The sequence below is a fragment of the Salarias fasciatus genome, chromosome 5, assembly GCF_902148845.1.
Source record: "Salarias fasciatus chromosome 5, fSalaFa1.1, whole genome shotgun sequence".
NCBI lineage: Eukaryota > Metazoa > Chordata > Actinopteri > Blenniiformes > Blenniidae > Salarias > Salarias fasciatus.
Genome location: NC_043749.1, coordinates 1502248 through 1516627, shown reverse-complemented (window position 1 = coordinate 1516627; position 14380 = coordinate 1502248). Strand labels below are relative to the sequence as shown.

General features: G+C 42.0%; 2 gene segments (V, D, J or C); both read right to left on the bottom strand.

Moving 5' to 3' along the window:
* Positions 1-2235: 2235 nt before the first annotated feature.
* LOC115387947 (Ig kappa-b4 chain C region-like) lies at positions 2236-10147 on the bottom strand. The segment is given in 4 exon segments: positions 2236-2637; positions 3746-3869; positions 6582-6696; positions 10143-10147. Coding segments are annotated over 4 exon segments (573 nt in total).
* A 2134-nt stretch (positions 10148-12281) lies between these two features.
* Positions 12282-13753, bottom strand: LOC115387946 (Ig kappa-b4 chain C region-like). The segment is given in 3 exon segments: positions 12282-12707; positions 13454-13575; positions 13749-13753. Coding segments are annotated over 3 exon segments (456 nt in total).
* Positions 13754-14380: the final 627 nt, after the last annotated feature.

The window sequence follows — 14380 nt, the reverse complement described above, 5'->3', positions numbered from 1 at the left end:
AATAGACTACTGAATCAGAAACAAATAATTGAATATTATTTGGAAAATAAGAAGACAAGCTGTTATTGAATATACAGAAGAGTGTTTGTTGAAAAAATAATATTAGTTAAAAAGCAGAACTACGTACCTAAAGAAAAAAAATCCAGTTCGTGACACACACCTACTTCGTTCAGGGTTGGAGGTCAGAGTCCTTAGCAACCAGCATAGCAACCAGTGGGGTGATACTTCTGCAGAGAGAGTTGTAGGAATGCACATAGAAACTAAAAAAACTGCAGATCACATCCATAAACTGAGTGGAAACTAAGTGGAAACTAGAGAAGCGTTGTGTAAATTTCAACACAGAGATTTTTTCCATTCTATACTTTTCATTGTGGTTCTTCCTTTTATCTCAATCAATCAATCAATCAATTTATTTTTGTATAGCCCAGTATCACAACAACAGTTGCCTCAGAGGGCTTCAAGATGTTACATTTGTCGGTAAAAGTAAAAACAGTGAATAAGCATAATGGTAATATGTCAATATTTACAGTAACGAGACAGAACGAAGCAACCACCGCCTTCGACCCTCACATCCGGCAAGAAAAAACTCCAAAAACCCAGGGGGAAAAGAAGAAATCTTGGGGAGAACCACAGTATGGAGGGATCCCTCTCCCAGGGACGGACAGCTTTGGCAACAGCTTGCATGAGACAATAAGAAGTAAAGCCTAGGACTATCTGTTTCAAAAACTATTTCAGAGATTTTGTTACATTTGAAAATGAAACTGAAGTCAATGTTCAATGCAGAGAATTGTATTTGTGGTCAAATGTAACTATTAAATTGCTCCGCTGAAAAAAAAAGAAAAGAAAAACTCCCTCAGTCTGTGGTAGCCTCGTAAACCAGACCCGCTCACTCCTCATCCACATTTGGATTTGGAGTTAAACTTAGTCTGGATAGGAGCCCATTGAAACTTCTTGCAGGGGGTGTTGGTTACTCCTTTGACTGACTGCGCACTTCAGCCAATCAGCGCTTCAAAACAAATACGTCATCAAAATGCGTTAGCTTCTCTAAGGGTTAGCATTAGCTCATGAGCTCTAGCTTCCTTACATGCAAAGACGCGAAAACGTCTTTTCCTGTTAGAAACTCACCAAGTGCAGACTCTTGCTCTTGCTTGATTGTTGTAATTCTTTGTATTTTGGCTATAACTTTACTGATTGCAGCTGTCAGACGATGGTTAAAAACCGTCTTCTCCGATACACGCAGCGATAGCGTCACTTCCGCTTTAGCCACCGGAATTCGCCAAAAAAAAGTGAAAACAAAAAGCAGCAATGCTGATTGGCTCGGCCATTTCAAGACAGCATGAAATCCCCTTCTATGGGCTCCTACCCAGACTGACTTCATCTCCAAAATCCGAACGGATGAGGAGTGGGCGGGTCTGGTTTACGAGGCAAAGTCTGTGGTGTCTGTGACATTATTTACATGGCCACTAAGGGGCGCATGATTTCAAAGCGTACCTCCTGGTCTAATTTAAGGCATGAATTAAAGACCACTGTGGTTGTTTGAGTTGGAGGACATGTTGGCTTTCAAAGTTCACAGTCAGCTGGAATCGACTCCAGGAAGCCTCAACAGGAGGAAGCAGGCCAGAAGGTTAACGGACGGATCTTCGAGAAAACTCAAAAAAAAAAAAATAATAATAATAATAGTACTTCTATCACTAAATATAAATCAGTGGAGAACATGATGAACTAAATGTGAAGCTGCAGCAGGAATTTTATCCTCATCACTACAAAAAGAATCATTCAGTAACTGTTGTTGTTTTTTCTTCTGTGGGGAGTTTGTTTTCAAGTCACATGACTTTGTAGCTTTGTTTGATTGGTGACACAGTCTCAGGTGAGGAAGCCTCCATGTGTTGCTGTTTCATCTATTTTAGCAGGAAAACAGGTGAGCAGGTGGAAGAACCAACTCTTTTAGTGGATCAAACCGTAAAAACGGGCTCTGCAAAAGGGGTGAATAACTTCTGAATCTCTGCTGTTTGATATGAAAGTAATTCAGCAACAAGAGGTGGAACACTGAGAATATCTATCAAGTGACATTTCTGCTCCAAACAAGGTGTTATGATGATTTGATTGCTGGAAAAAACTCATCCAAGACCAAAGAGTTGACATGAAAAGAGTGTTTATTTTGTCAAAGCTGGAAGAAAATCATGATGAAAGAAGATGAATATTGATGAAGAGAGTTTGGTTTGATGATAGAAAAAAGTGAAAGAGAGTGAATGACAGAGGTGAGATGAGTGTGAGAGTCAAAGCAGTGTGAGAGTCCCAGTGAGTCCGGTCAGGACTGGGAACACTGGTCTCTCCTCAGTGTCTCTCTGAGGGGAGTCTGGGAGCCCTGGGTGGCCTCACAGGTCACAGAGCCCACCTTCCTCCACTGGTCTGCAGGGAGCCTCAGGGTGCTGCTCCAGCTGTAGAGGCCGTCCTTCTGCAGCACCCCGGGGCTCCTGCTCTCCTCCCAGCTGCTGCTGCTGCTGCTGTCCTCCACCTTCCAGCTCAGACTCCAGCCTGAGGGGAAGCCCTTGTTGGCCAGGCACATGAGCGTGGCCTTCCCCTGCTGCAGCTCCTCTCTGGAGGGGGGCAGCACCGTCAGGGTGGGGGGCCTGTCACCTAGGAGACACCAATCAGATGAGAGGACAGGGAGCAGCCAGCTGTCAATCAAACAGCACACACCTGGACAGCTTCAGTGGGACACACATCATTTTGTCCTTCAACAAGTTGCTGCCAGATGCTTTTTCTGCTCCAGCAGTCACTCACTCACACATTGTTTCACTTCCCTTGAAGAAGCCTCTCATGCACATCAGCACAGAGAGAATCATCCAACAGTTTGACCTGAAACACCTCAAACTACACTGGAAGGAAACTTTAACAACGTGCACTTCACATCAAAATACATGTTTTTCAATGTTTAGAGCAACATTTAAAAAAAGTTGATAAGATCATATATGGTTTTGACCAATTTTTTATCATCACAAGTTGTATATAAATGTGAAATAACATGAATAGAAAATGAATAACAGAAACAGAATGTAGAGACATTAAATAGCACTAAAAATAAATCCAGCTTTGATGAAGAGACTCTCAATAAAACTAGAAGAATAAAGCCTGCACACATAAAAACACAAACACATTTCAAACAGTGAACATGTAAACTAAAACTCAGTTCAAAGACAGACCAGTGCACCAAAACTGTCAATAAATACACAGGTCAGTCTAAAAACACATTCAACATGAGACTGGTAGAGTTAAAACAGTGTGTTACACAGCCATCAGTCTCTGACTGAGCACATTTGAAGAGTCACAATATATATTTTTGTGACAGATCATCTTGATGTCATTTAATCCAGTTCAAATTTCAAAATAACATGTTTTCCTGGTGATAAAATTAAAGCAGAACAGATCTGAGCTATAGCACATGAAATCAGGGAAGATTCAAATTTGATCAGTAAAATAATAAGATAAGATAAGATAAGATAAGATAAGATAAGATAAGACTTTATTGATCCCACCATGGGGAAATTTCACTGTTACAGCAGCCCAAAGAAGAAGTACCACAGTTGCAAATAAATATCAATAATAAATAGAAAAACAAGAACACAAACATAATTATAATGAAAAAACATGAACATATCATTCTCATGTCAAATAATTCAAAACAAGGTTTAATGTCAAAATTTCAAATATTTATCTGTCAGTATTAAAAGTAGAATCAACTTACTTCCAACATCCAGTCTGGTTCCTCCACCGAACGTGTACCACAGTGATACAAACTCATTGAGCCACTGTACAAAAACCTCTGACTGTAGAGAGACACCACTCTCTGACTGTGAAACAAACAAACTCTACACCACTACTTTTACTTCCTGATTCAAACTCAACAGACCAATTCTTCAACTGACTATGTGCAATTCCATATTTAGAGAGAATTTTTCAAAAAATATTTTCCATTTTGTAAAATTATTTTATTGGAATGTATTTCAATATAAATATAACAACATTAGAAACACACATCATGATTTTAATATCATATTTATCAAAATCGAAAACCAATCTCCTGAAAATTCCTGCAAAAGTTTGAGTCCAGAGTGAAAATGATTGATTAAAGTGATCCAAGTCCCTGCTGGAGTCAGTCAGAGCATTTCCATAGAGAGCCACTTTGCATCAGCAGCACCATGCTCCAGTGCTCTGGGAGAGTTTATAGTCCTGACAGTTGAAGACTGGATGACTGACAGCTGTCCTTCAGGACAACAGAAGACAGAGAAATCCTCCTCATCACAAACATGAGTGTGATCTGCGTCCTCATCTGGACTCTCCTCTGCTGCTGCTTCACAGGTAAAGTCCAGAGAATCCAACTCCTCTCCTCTATGAACATCCGTCCCTCTGAAATGAAGCCCACAAAACCATGAGGCTGCTTTCTCTTTCTGTCTGTGTCTCCTCAGAGTCCAGAGGCCAGGTCACAGTGACTCAGTCTGCAGCAGTCAGTTCTGCTGTGGGACAAACCGTCACCATCACATGTAGGACAAGTCAGAATGTCTACAGCAACTATTTAGCCTGGTACCAACAGAAAGATGGACAACCTCCTAAAAGGCTCATATACTACACCAGCACTCGAGATTCAGGGACTCCAGGTCGTTTTACAGGCAGTGGATCAAACTCTGACTTCACTCTGACCATCAGTGGAGTTCAAGCTGAAGATGCTGCAGTTTATTACTGTCAGAGTTATCATGAGATCAACAGTCAAGAGGTGTTCACACAGTGAAAAACCGTCGTACAAAAACCTCCCTCAGTCAGACTGAACAGAAACTGAACTGACTGCTGCTCACTGATACACTTCACTGAACACACAATCTGATGCCCACACAGTGTACACACCAGCATGTGTTGAAAGTGATTGTTCCTTTTTCAAAGCATTTTTGGATCAAGTTTCCCCTGCCATTAAGCTGGATGGCCCAAAATGTTCTCCCATTCAATAAATCCAAATCTGAAATCCTCCTGTTTGGTCCCTCAAATCCCACCACCCCCACAGACAAAGCCTCTGTCCTCCCTGACACAAACATCAAACTATCAGTCAGAAACCTCACTGTCATCTTTGACTTAAACTTGTTTCTCCATCTTTACAACATCAGATGTCATGTTTCCTCAAGTTCCAGTCCATCTCTAAATTGATTAATTGAGTATCCAGTTGTGATCTCGAAAAAGTTTTTCCACTTTCGTAAAACCTGCTGTGAAGATCAGGCAGATAGAACAAGAACCTTCCTTCAAGAAGCTCCTTAAAACTCACTTTTACCACATCATGAAGATGAAACATGAGAAAAGAATCTGAATGAATACAAAGTTTCACTTAGAGAGATTTAACATTGTTTTGACTGCAACAAGTTTGTCAATGCCAATAAACACACAGTAATAATCTCTAATAATAAAAATGTTGTTGTCACTGAAAAAAGTAAAAGTGCAGAAACATTTCTTTTGGGCTACGCATTGTTTGGTGTGGGTTAGGGTAAGGGTCAGAGTTTGGAGTTAGACATGATTGGGGGTCAATGGAAGGTCCCCATGAGGATAGAAAGACAAAAGTGTGTGTGTGTGTGTGTGTGTGTGTGTGTGTGTGTGTGTGTGTGTTCTTGTATTTCTATCCTTGTCGGGGCCAAATGTCCCACAAGGATAGCAAAACGTGGAACAACGTGCCTTGTGGGGACCTTTTTCCGGTCCTAACTGGGAGAAACAGTGTTTTCTTGACCATGTTGTTGTTACTGAAAAAAGTAAAAGTGCAAAAACATTTCTTTAGGGTTCGGCTTTGCTGTGGTGTGGGTTAGGGTTAGGGTAAGGGTCAGGGTTAGGGGCTAGACATGAATGTTAGTCAATGGACGGTCCCCACAAGGATAGAAATACAAGACTGTGTGTGCGTGTGTGTGTGTGTGTGTGTGTGTGTGTGTGTGTGTGTGGGTGTGTGGGTTGTGTGTGTGTGTGTGTGTGTGTGGGTGTGTGGGTTGTGTGTGTGTGTGTGTGTGTGTGTGTGGTGAAGGTGTGGCTGTGTTTTTATTTATCATATCCTGATTTTGGTTTTAAATGCTGCAAAGCACTCTGTGTAGTTTTTCATTAAGATGAAAAGTGCTTCATAAATAAAGTTTGATTGATTGATTGATTGATTGATTGATTGTTCCATGTTGTTTAAAGCTCCACATCAAGAATACCATGCAGTAAAGATTACAACCCCGACTCCACAAAACTCTGTTCAGAGAAAACTAAACTGCATTGTGTGACGTCCTCTTCATCGATGTGAAATATTTGCATTTCACAGGTCGCACATTAAAAGACTGAAGGTTCTGCTGGTGTAACCTGTATTGTTCAAATGTGTTGAGTTTTAATAAAAGTTAATTAAAGTTTTTTGTAGCAGCTCTGACACTGTTTTGTTTCATTCACATTTCACAATCTACATAATTTGCACAGCAGCTAATGTGAAAACCAAAATTTACTGTGAATATATTCAAATTTTGATACGTTGCTCGGAATGAATTTTATCCCTGATTACGTTCATCTGCCTCCCCCTGAAAAGCTACCTTAAAGTGATGGGAGAGTTTGAGTGCCTGCGTGATCCCAGGAGCTATCTTGTCGGGGGGCTTGATGCCCCTGGTAGAGTCTCCCAGAGCAAACAGGTCCTGATGACGGGCCAGACTAAGAGCAGATCAAAAACCCCAATGAGAAAAATTAAAACAAGGATCATGACGTCGCTCGGTATGGAGCAGCTGGGGCCCCACCCTGAATCCAGGCCTCCACTGGTACAAAGTGAAGATGATGTGGAAGAGCAGAAAAGCTGTTATACCGGTGAAATTCCAGCAGGGAGCGATGATGTTGGTTTCAAAAAGAGCCCGAGTCTCATTGGAACCCAATCAAAATGCTGATTTTCAGAGTGAAAATAGACATATAAAGCACCCGGTTTCAGAACATGTTTTGGTCTCGTTCACTAGTTTCCACAACCGCGTTGGCTTCACCAGACTTTCATATAAATCATCTATTGATTTTATTTTCTGAGTTAAAGTTTTGCATAAATCACCCTATCACAGTGCCTCCTCTGTCCATGTGATGTGGTCACATGACAGGCAGGACCAATCACATTTACATGTGGTTTCACATGCTGTCAGTATGGAGACGTCCTGCTCAAATCCTCAACACGGGATTTCAGAACGCAATGGGGGACGTTACATAAGTTTCATTTGTCTTTTATATACAATCAATGGTTGGGGCCTGCATGTGAACACCTGGTGGCCGGGCCTTTGCCCACGGGGCCGGACTGGGCTCAGACTGAAGGGATGACATGAGCCCGACCTCCAGCAGACTCATCACCCCCTGAGGGAACTGTTGGGGCTGAGTGCAGGGTGGATGGGATGACAGCCGACAGACTCAGAGACTGGCTGTCGGGGGGGGGGGTCAGCTCCAGAGCCCCATGTGGCTCTTTAGCGCCCTCCTTGTGGCTCTCCGGTGTTTTTTCAAAGATGTATGAAATCGGAAAAAGATGGTGGGGGAATATATATATATTTTTGTTTTAAAATGGTTTCTGTAGGAGGGCAAACATCCTGAACATTTTCCAATACTGTCAAAATGTGTCTAAAAAACATTTAACTTCAACATTTCGGTCAACGAAGATTTGCGACACACGTTACTTTTGGAGAAATTAGAGAAACCTAAAGATAGATTTAGGAAGTGGATTGCATCTCCAAACTCCACTACTGCTGCTACTTTTGTTGCCGCCCAAGAGATAATAAAGCAGAGAAAACCGAGTGACAGCTGTCCTTCCCAACACAGTGACTGAGTTCACATGCAGAATATGAGGAGTGCAGAGTGATTAAAGATGAACGTGATCATGCAAATATGACCTCTGACCTCTGAGAAGATCAGAAGCAGGCCAGAAAGGCCCTCAGGGTCCAGACAATCGGCAGCAATCCCAGAGCTCAAATCCCAGCCAGCCCCATGGAAGACATCCATGCACCGGTCCAGAAGGGGACTGAGGAAGTCCTCAGCTGGAAACCCCGACAGCCCCGGGCCCCAGAGAGCCAGGACTGGCAGGGGCCGACCCCACCGGGCACCAAGGGCAGGCAGAACAGTGGGCCCAGGGCCTAAGAACCCAAGAGCTGACCACATCCACTCAGGCAGAGGGCAAAGACCATACCAATGACAATCTGTTCCCACCTGCACCCCCCACAAAAGATCACCAATTTTTATGAGAAGATGTCTTTAAAAAAAATAACAGGGTAATTCTGATCCACAACACAATGAAAATCTGTTCCTGACAAACGTCATAAGGAATAAAATTTGTTATACTGAGCAACTAATTCAAAGATGCTGTTTCGTCGTCTCTGAATGTAGTTTTGTGGAGACAGGGTTGAAAGACTGAAATATATCCTCCAGGTGAGAGTCCAGTCTGACAGGAAGTCCTCCTCCTCTTTTATTGAGGAAGTCAAACTCCCTCCTGCAGCCTGCAGCTGAAGAAGCTTCCACTTCCTCCAGTTTGGTCTAAGATTGAATGAAACTGCTTTGAAACGTTTCACTTCCGTCTCTGAACACTGTAACCAAGACAACAGATAGACATCACTGGTGAACCATGGAACAGACAGGTTTCACTGCAAGAGGGAAAAGGAGAAAACTTTATACTTCAGACTTCAAACTTGAAATAATGAAGAGAAGGGTCCTCGTTCATTTATCACACTTTCTCCAAAAGTCCAGTGAAATAATGATTGTCCAAAGTAGAATGGTTCTAGTTTCAAGTAAAACATCTGAGAAGCAACACATTGTCTTCTTTAATGCAAGTCAACATGATGAAAGTAGAGGTTTCATTTAAGATAACCTTGTAGTGTGACAGTCATTGATTAAAGTGATCCAAGTCCCTGTTGGAGTCAGTCAGAGCATTTCCATAGAGAGCCACTTTGCATCAGCAGCACCATGCTCCAGTGCTCTGGGAGAGTTTATAGTCCTGACAGTTGAAGACTGGATGACTGACAGCTGTCCTTCAGGACAACAGAAGACAGAGAAATCCTCCTCATCACAGACATGAGTGTGATCTGCGTCCTCATCTGGACTCTCCTCTGCTGCTGCTTCACAGGTAAAGTCCAGAGAATCCAACTCCTCTCCTCTATGAACATCCGTCCCTCTGAAATGAAGCCCACAAAACCATGAGGCTGCTTTCTCTTTCTGTCTGTCTCCTCAGAGTCCAGAGGCCAGGTCACAGTGACTCAGTCTGCAGCAGTCAGCTCTGCTGTGGGACAAACCGTCACCATCACATGTAGGACCAGTCAGAATGTCTACAGCAACTATTTAGCCTGGTACCAACAGAAAGATGGACAACCTCCTAAAAGGCTCATTTACAGCACCAGCACTCGAGATTCAGGGACTCCAGGTCGTTTTACAGGCAGTGGATCAAACTCTGACTTCACTCTGACCATCAGTGGAGTTCAAGCTGAAGATGCTGCAGTTTATTACTGTCAGAGTTTTCATGTTATCAACAGTCAATATGTGTTCACACAGTGAAAAACCGTCGTACAAAAACCTCCCTCAGTCAGACTGAACAGAAACTGAACTGACTGCTGCTCACTGATGCACTTCACTGAACACACACACACACACACACACACACACACACACACACACACATACAGACACACACACAGTTATCTAGATCAATCAGATCACAATTTACATCAAAAAAATCTTGAAGGTTTTTTCATCAGACAGTGATGGAGAAAGAGATTGATTCGTCTTTTTTAAGATTTAAACTGAAGTGGGATTAGCTGATTTGATCTGTTTTCCAATGAAATTTTATAAATCACTATGTGCAACTGAATTTTTTTTTCAAACCGCTGAAAGTATTTTATGTTCTTTCTAATGCAATTCTCATCATATTTATTTTCATGTGAGAACTGAGAAAACACCACAGCAGAGTCATCTGATTCAGTGTAACAGCTTCCATCACCCCTCACACCACTGCCATCCTGGTTCACAGCCTCGTCACCTCCCACATCGACTACTGCAGCTCACTCCTCTTTGGTGTCCCCCACAAATCCCTCCATAAGCTCCAATTGGTCCAGAACTCAGCAGCTGCCATCATCACCAAAACCCCTTCCTCTCACCACATGGCCCCCATCCTCCAGCAGCTCCATTGGCTCCCTGTCAAATTCCAGATCATTTTCAAGATAATTTAGTTTACATTTAAAACCATCCACAACCTCGCCCTCCACCTATCTATCTGATCTCATACACGCTGCCGCCCCCTCATGTTCCCTCTGGTCTTCCTCCTCTCTGACCCCCAACTCTGGAATTCTCTACACCAGACATCCGCAGCATTGATTCTCTTCCTCATTTCAAATCCAGACTCAAAACTCATCTGTTTCAATTTGCCCATCATCCATAATTTCACTCTCTCTTTTTAATTCTCTGGGTTATGTTGTCTGTTGTGGTATTTAATTTATTGTAAAGTGTCCTTGAGTGTTTTGAAAGGCGCTGTGAAAAAAAATGCATTATTATTATTACTATTATAATTATCATCATTATTATTTTTGTTATTGTTATTATTGTTGTTATCAGGACAGAGAGCAGCATTCAGACATGAGGACGAGCAGAGGAGCCTGGAACAAGAGACAGAGTCAGATTACCACCAAAACACACGAGACAAGACAAGAACCATGACATGCAGGTGTCAGGACCTTTAATAACTTCACCAGAAGAAAAGCAGGGTCATTGTTTTCAGCGATAAAGAGGAAAGGTCAAAGGTCAATGCTCATCTTGACTCCATGTCAGTGAAGACATTAAATCAAGGCAGAAATCTGAGCTTCACCATTGATTCAGAAATGAAATTCAGGAAGAACATTAAGACAATAAAAATCATCTCTTTATCATCTGAAAAAAATATCAGAAGAATTAAAGGATTTCTGACCAAACAAGATTCAGAAAAGCTTGTTCATGCTTTTATTTTCAGTAGACTGGATTATTGTAATGCTGTGTTTACAGGTCTCAGTTAAAACTCTGTCAGGCAGCTACAGCTCATCCAGAATGCTGCAACCAGAGTCCTCACAACACAAAGAGGGTGGAGCACATCACACCTGAGCTCCAGGCTCTGCACTGACTTCCTGAGAGTTCAAGGATTGACATCAAAATCTGACTTCTTGAGAAAATAAAGCTTGAAATGATCTGGAGCCTAAATCCATCTCAGATTTCCTGGTAGAACATGAACCATCCAGACCTCTGAGGTCCTCAGGAAGAGGTTTACTGAGTCTTCTCAGAGTCCGAAGAAAGAAGGTGAAGCAGCTTTCAGTTCCTCTGCTCCTCACCTGCAGAACAAACTTCCTGAACGCCTGAGGACTGCTGACACACTCGCCTCTTTTAAATCAGGATTTAAAACATTGTTATTTCCACAGGCTTTCTAATAAACAGCAGACTTCACTTATTTTTGAAGAATGCTCTAGGAAATTAATCGAGGATTAATTTAGTCTCATTTCAAAATTCTGAACTATTTATTTTAATGTTTAGCTGCTTTTGCAGCTGAACAACTATTTTGAATTTCTCCTGTTGGTCGTCTTTTTCATCAAAATATTCACATCTATAGACAGTTTGAGGGCCATTTCACTGACTGACTGTGTGTTCACTCCTGGACATCAGCCGCTCGTCTTCACGTCTATTGATGTAGAGAAGGGAATGTTTCCCTGGTGGCCGACCTCTGGCGTCCTGGAGGTTCACCAATGGACCAAATCAGCAAATCCCATCCTCGTCTCCAAAAACTGTTGTGGAACTTTTATGATCTAAAGCTGACAGTTTTTGGGAAAATGAATCTTCAACGAATGTGTTTTTGGAGTTTATTCGGAGTTCAGGAGTCATACAGACAGCCGGCTTGCCTGCATGACCAAATCAGTCTGAGACACAAAAAGAACTCAAGAAACACTTTAATATTTCATTTTACCAAAACAAGTCTGAACGTTGAGGATGATTTGCTGCTCACAAGAAAGTTCATGAAAACTCAGTTTATGCTCGTTTCACACTCAAAGTTCACTGACTGACTGTGTTTTGAGTCTGTTTGATATGAAAGTAATTCAGCAACAAGAGCTGGAATACTGAGAATATCTATCAAGTGACATTTCTGCTCCAAACAAGGTGTTATGATGATTTGATTGCTGGAAAAAAGTCATCCAAGACCAAAGAGTTGACATGAAAAGAGTGTTTATTTTGTCAAAGCTGGAAGAAAATCATGATGAAAGAAGATGAATATTGATGAAGAGAGTTTGGTTTGATGATAGAAGAAAGTGAAAGAGAGTGAATGACAGAGGTGAGATGAGTGTGAGAGTCAAAGCAGTGTGAGAGTCCCAGTGAGTCCGGTCAGGACTGGGAACACTGGTCTCTCCTCAGTGTCTCTCTGAGGGGAGTCTGGGAGCCCTGGGTGGCCTCACAGGTCACAGAGCCCACCTTCCTCCACTGGTCTGCAGGGAGCCTCAGGGTGCTGCTCCAGCTGTAGAGGCCGTCCTTCTGCAGCACCCCGGGGCTCCTGCTCTCCTCCCAGCTGCTGCTGCTGCTGCTGTCCTCCACCTTCCAGCTCAGACTCCAGCCTGAGGGGAAGCCCTTGTTGGCCAGGCACATGAGCGTGGCCTTCCCCTGCTGCAGCTCCTCTCTGGAGGGGGGCAGCACCGTCAGGGTGGGGGGCCTGTCACCTAGGAGACACCAATCAGATCAACCTTTACTGGCAAAGATTTGCATCAACGTGATCAGAAAGTTACACTTTATAACTTATGAGAGGAAACTTTCACGAAATGAGCTTCACATTACGATTAATTCTTCAATTTAATTGAGAGCAAAATATGAAACAGGAGTCGATAAAGATGTTAGTAAATTAACCTGAATATTAAATGAGTAACAGGAAGAGAATGTAGAAACATTATATAGCACTAAAAATAAATCCAGCTTTGATGAAGAGACTCTAAATAAAACCAGAAGAATAAAGCCTGCACACATTACAACACAAACACATTTCAAACAGTGGACATGTAAACTAAAACTCAGTCCAAAGACAGACCAGTGCACCAAAACTGTCAATAAATACACAGGTCAGTCTAAAAACACATTCAACATGAGACTGGTAGAGTTGAAACAGTGTGTTACACAGCCATCAGTCTCTGACTGAATAAATTTATATTGTAACATCTTTTCTTATTTGTAATTTAATCGTGAAGCAATTTCAATCTGGTGTAAATTTCTAAATTAAACATTTTTCCTGGTGATAAAATCAAAGTGGAACAGATCTGAGCTCCACTACATGAAATCAATTGACATTAAAACTTGATCATCATCAGTGAAATAAAGAAAAACACATCTTTCGCATCTCAAGTCATTTAAAAAAAGGTTTAATGTGTGAATTTGAGACATTCAGCTGTCAGTATTAAAAGTAGAATCAACTTACTTCCAACATCCAGTCTGGTTCCTCCACCGAACGTGTACCACAGTGATACAAACTCATTGAGCCGCTGTACAAAAACCTCTGACTGTAGAGAGACACCACTCTGACTGTGAAACAAACAAACTCTACAAAACTACTTTTACTTTGTCATTCAAACTCAACAGACCAGTTCTTCAACTGAATATGTGCAATTTTATATGTATATTTAGAGAGAATTTTTCAAAAATTATTTTCCATTTTGTAAAATTATTTTATTGGAATGTATTTCAATATAAATTTAACAACATTAGAAACACACATCATGATTTTAATATCATATTTATCAAAATCGAAAACCAATCTACTAAAAATTCCTGCAAAAGTTTGACTCCAGAGTGAAAATGATTGATTAAAGTGATCCAAGTCCCTGTTGGAGTCAGTCAGAGCATTTCCATAGAGAGCCACTTTGCATCAGCAGCACCATGCTCCAGTGCTCTGGGAGAGTTTATAGTCCTGACAGTTGAAGACTGGATGACTGACAGCTGTCCTTCAGGACAACAGAAGACAGAGAAATCCTCCTCATCACAAACATGAGTGTGATCTGCGTCCTCATCTGGACTCTCCTCTGCTGCTGCTTCACAGGTAAAGTCCAGAGAATCCAACTCCTCTCCTCTATGAACATCCGTCCCTCTGAAATGAAGCCCACAAAACCATGAGGCTGCTTTCTCTTTCTGTCTGTGTCTCCTCAGAGTCCAGAGGCCAGGTCACAGTGACTCAGTCTGCAGCAGTCAGCTCTGCTGTGGGACAAACCGTCACCATCACATGTCGGACCAGTCAGACTACCAGCTATTTAGCCTGGTACCAACAGAAAGATGGACAACCTCCTAAACTGCTTATTTACAGCATCAGCACTCGAGATTCAGGGACTCCAGGTCGTTTTACAGGCAGTGG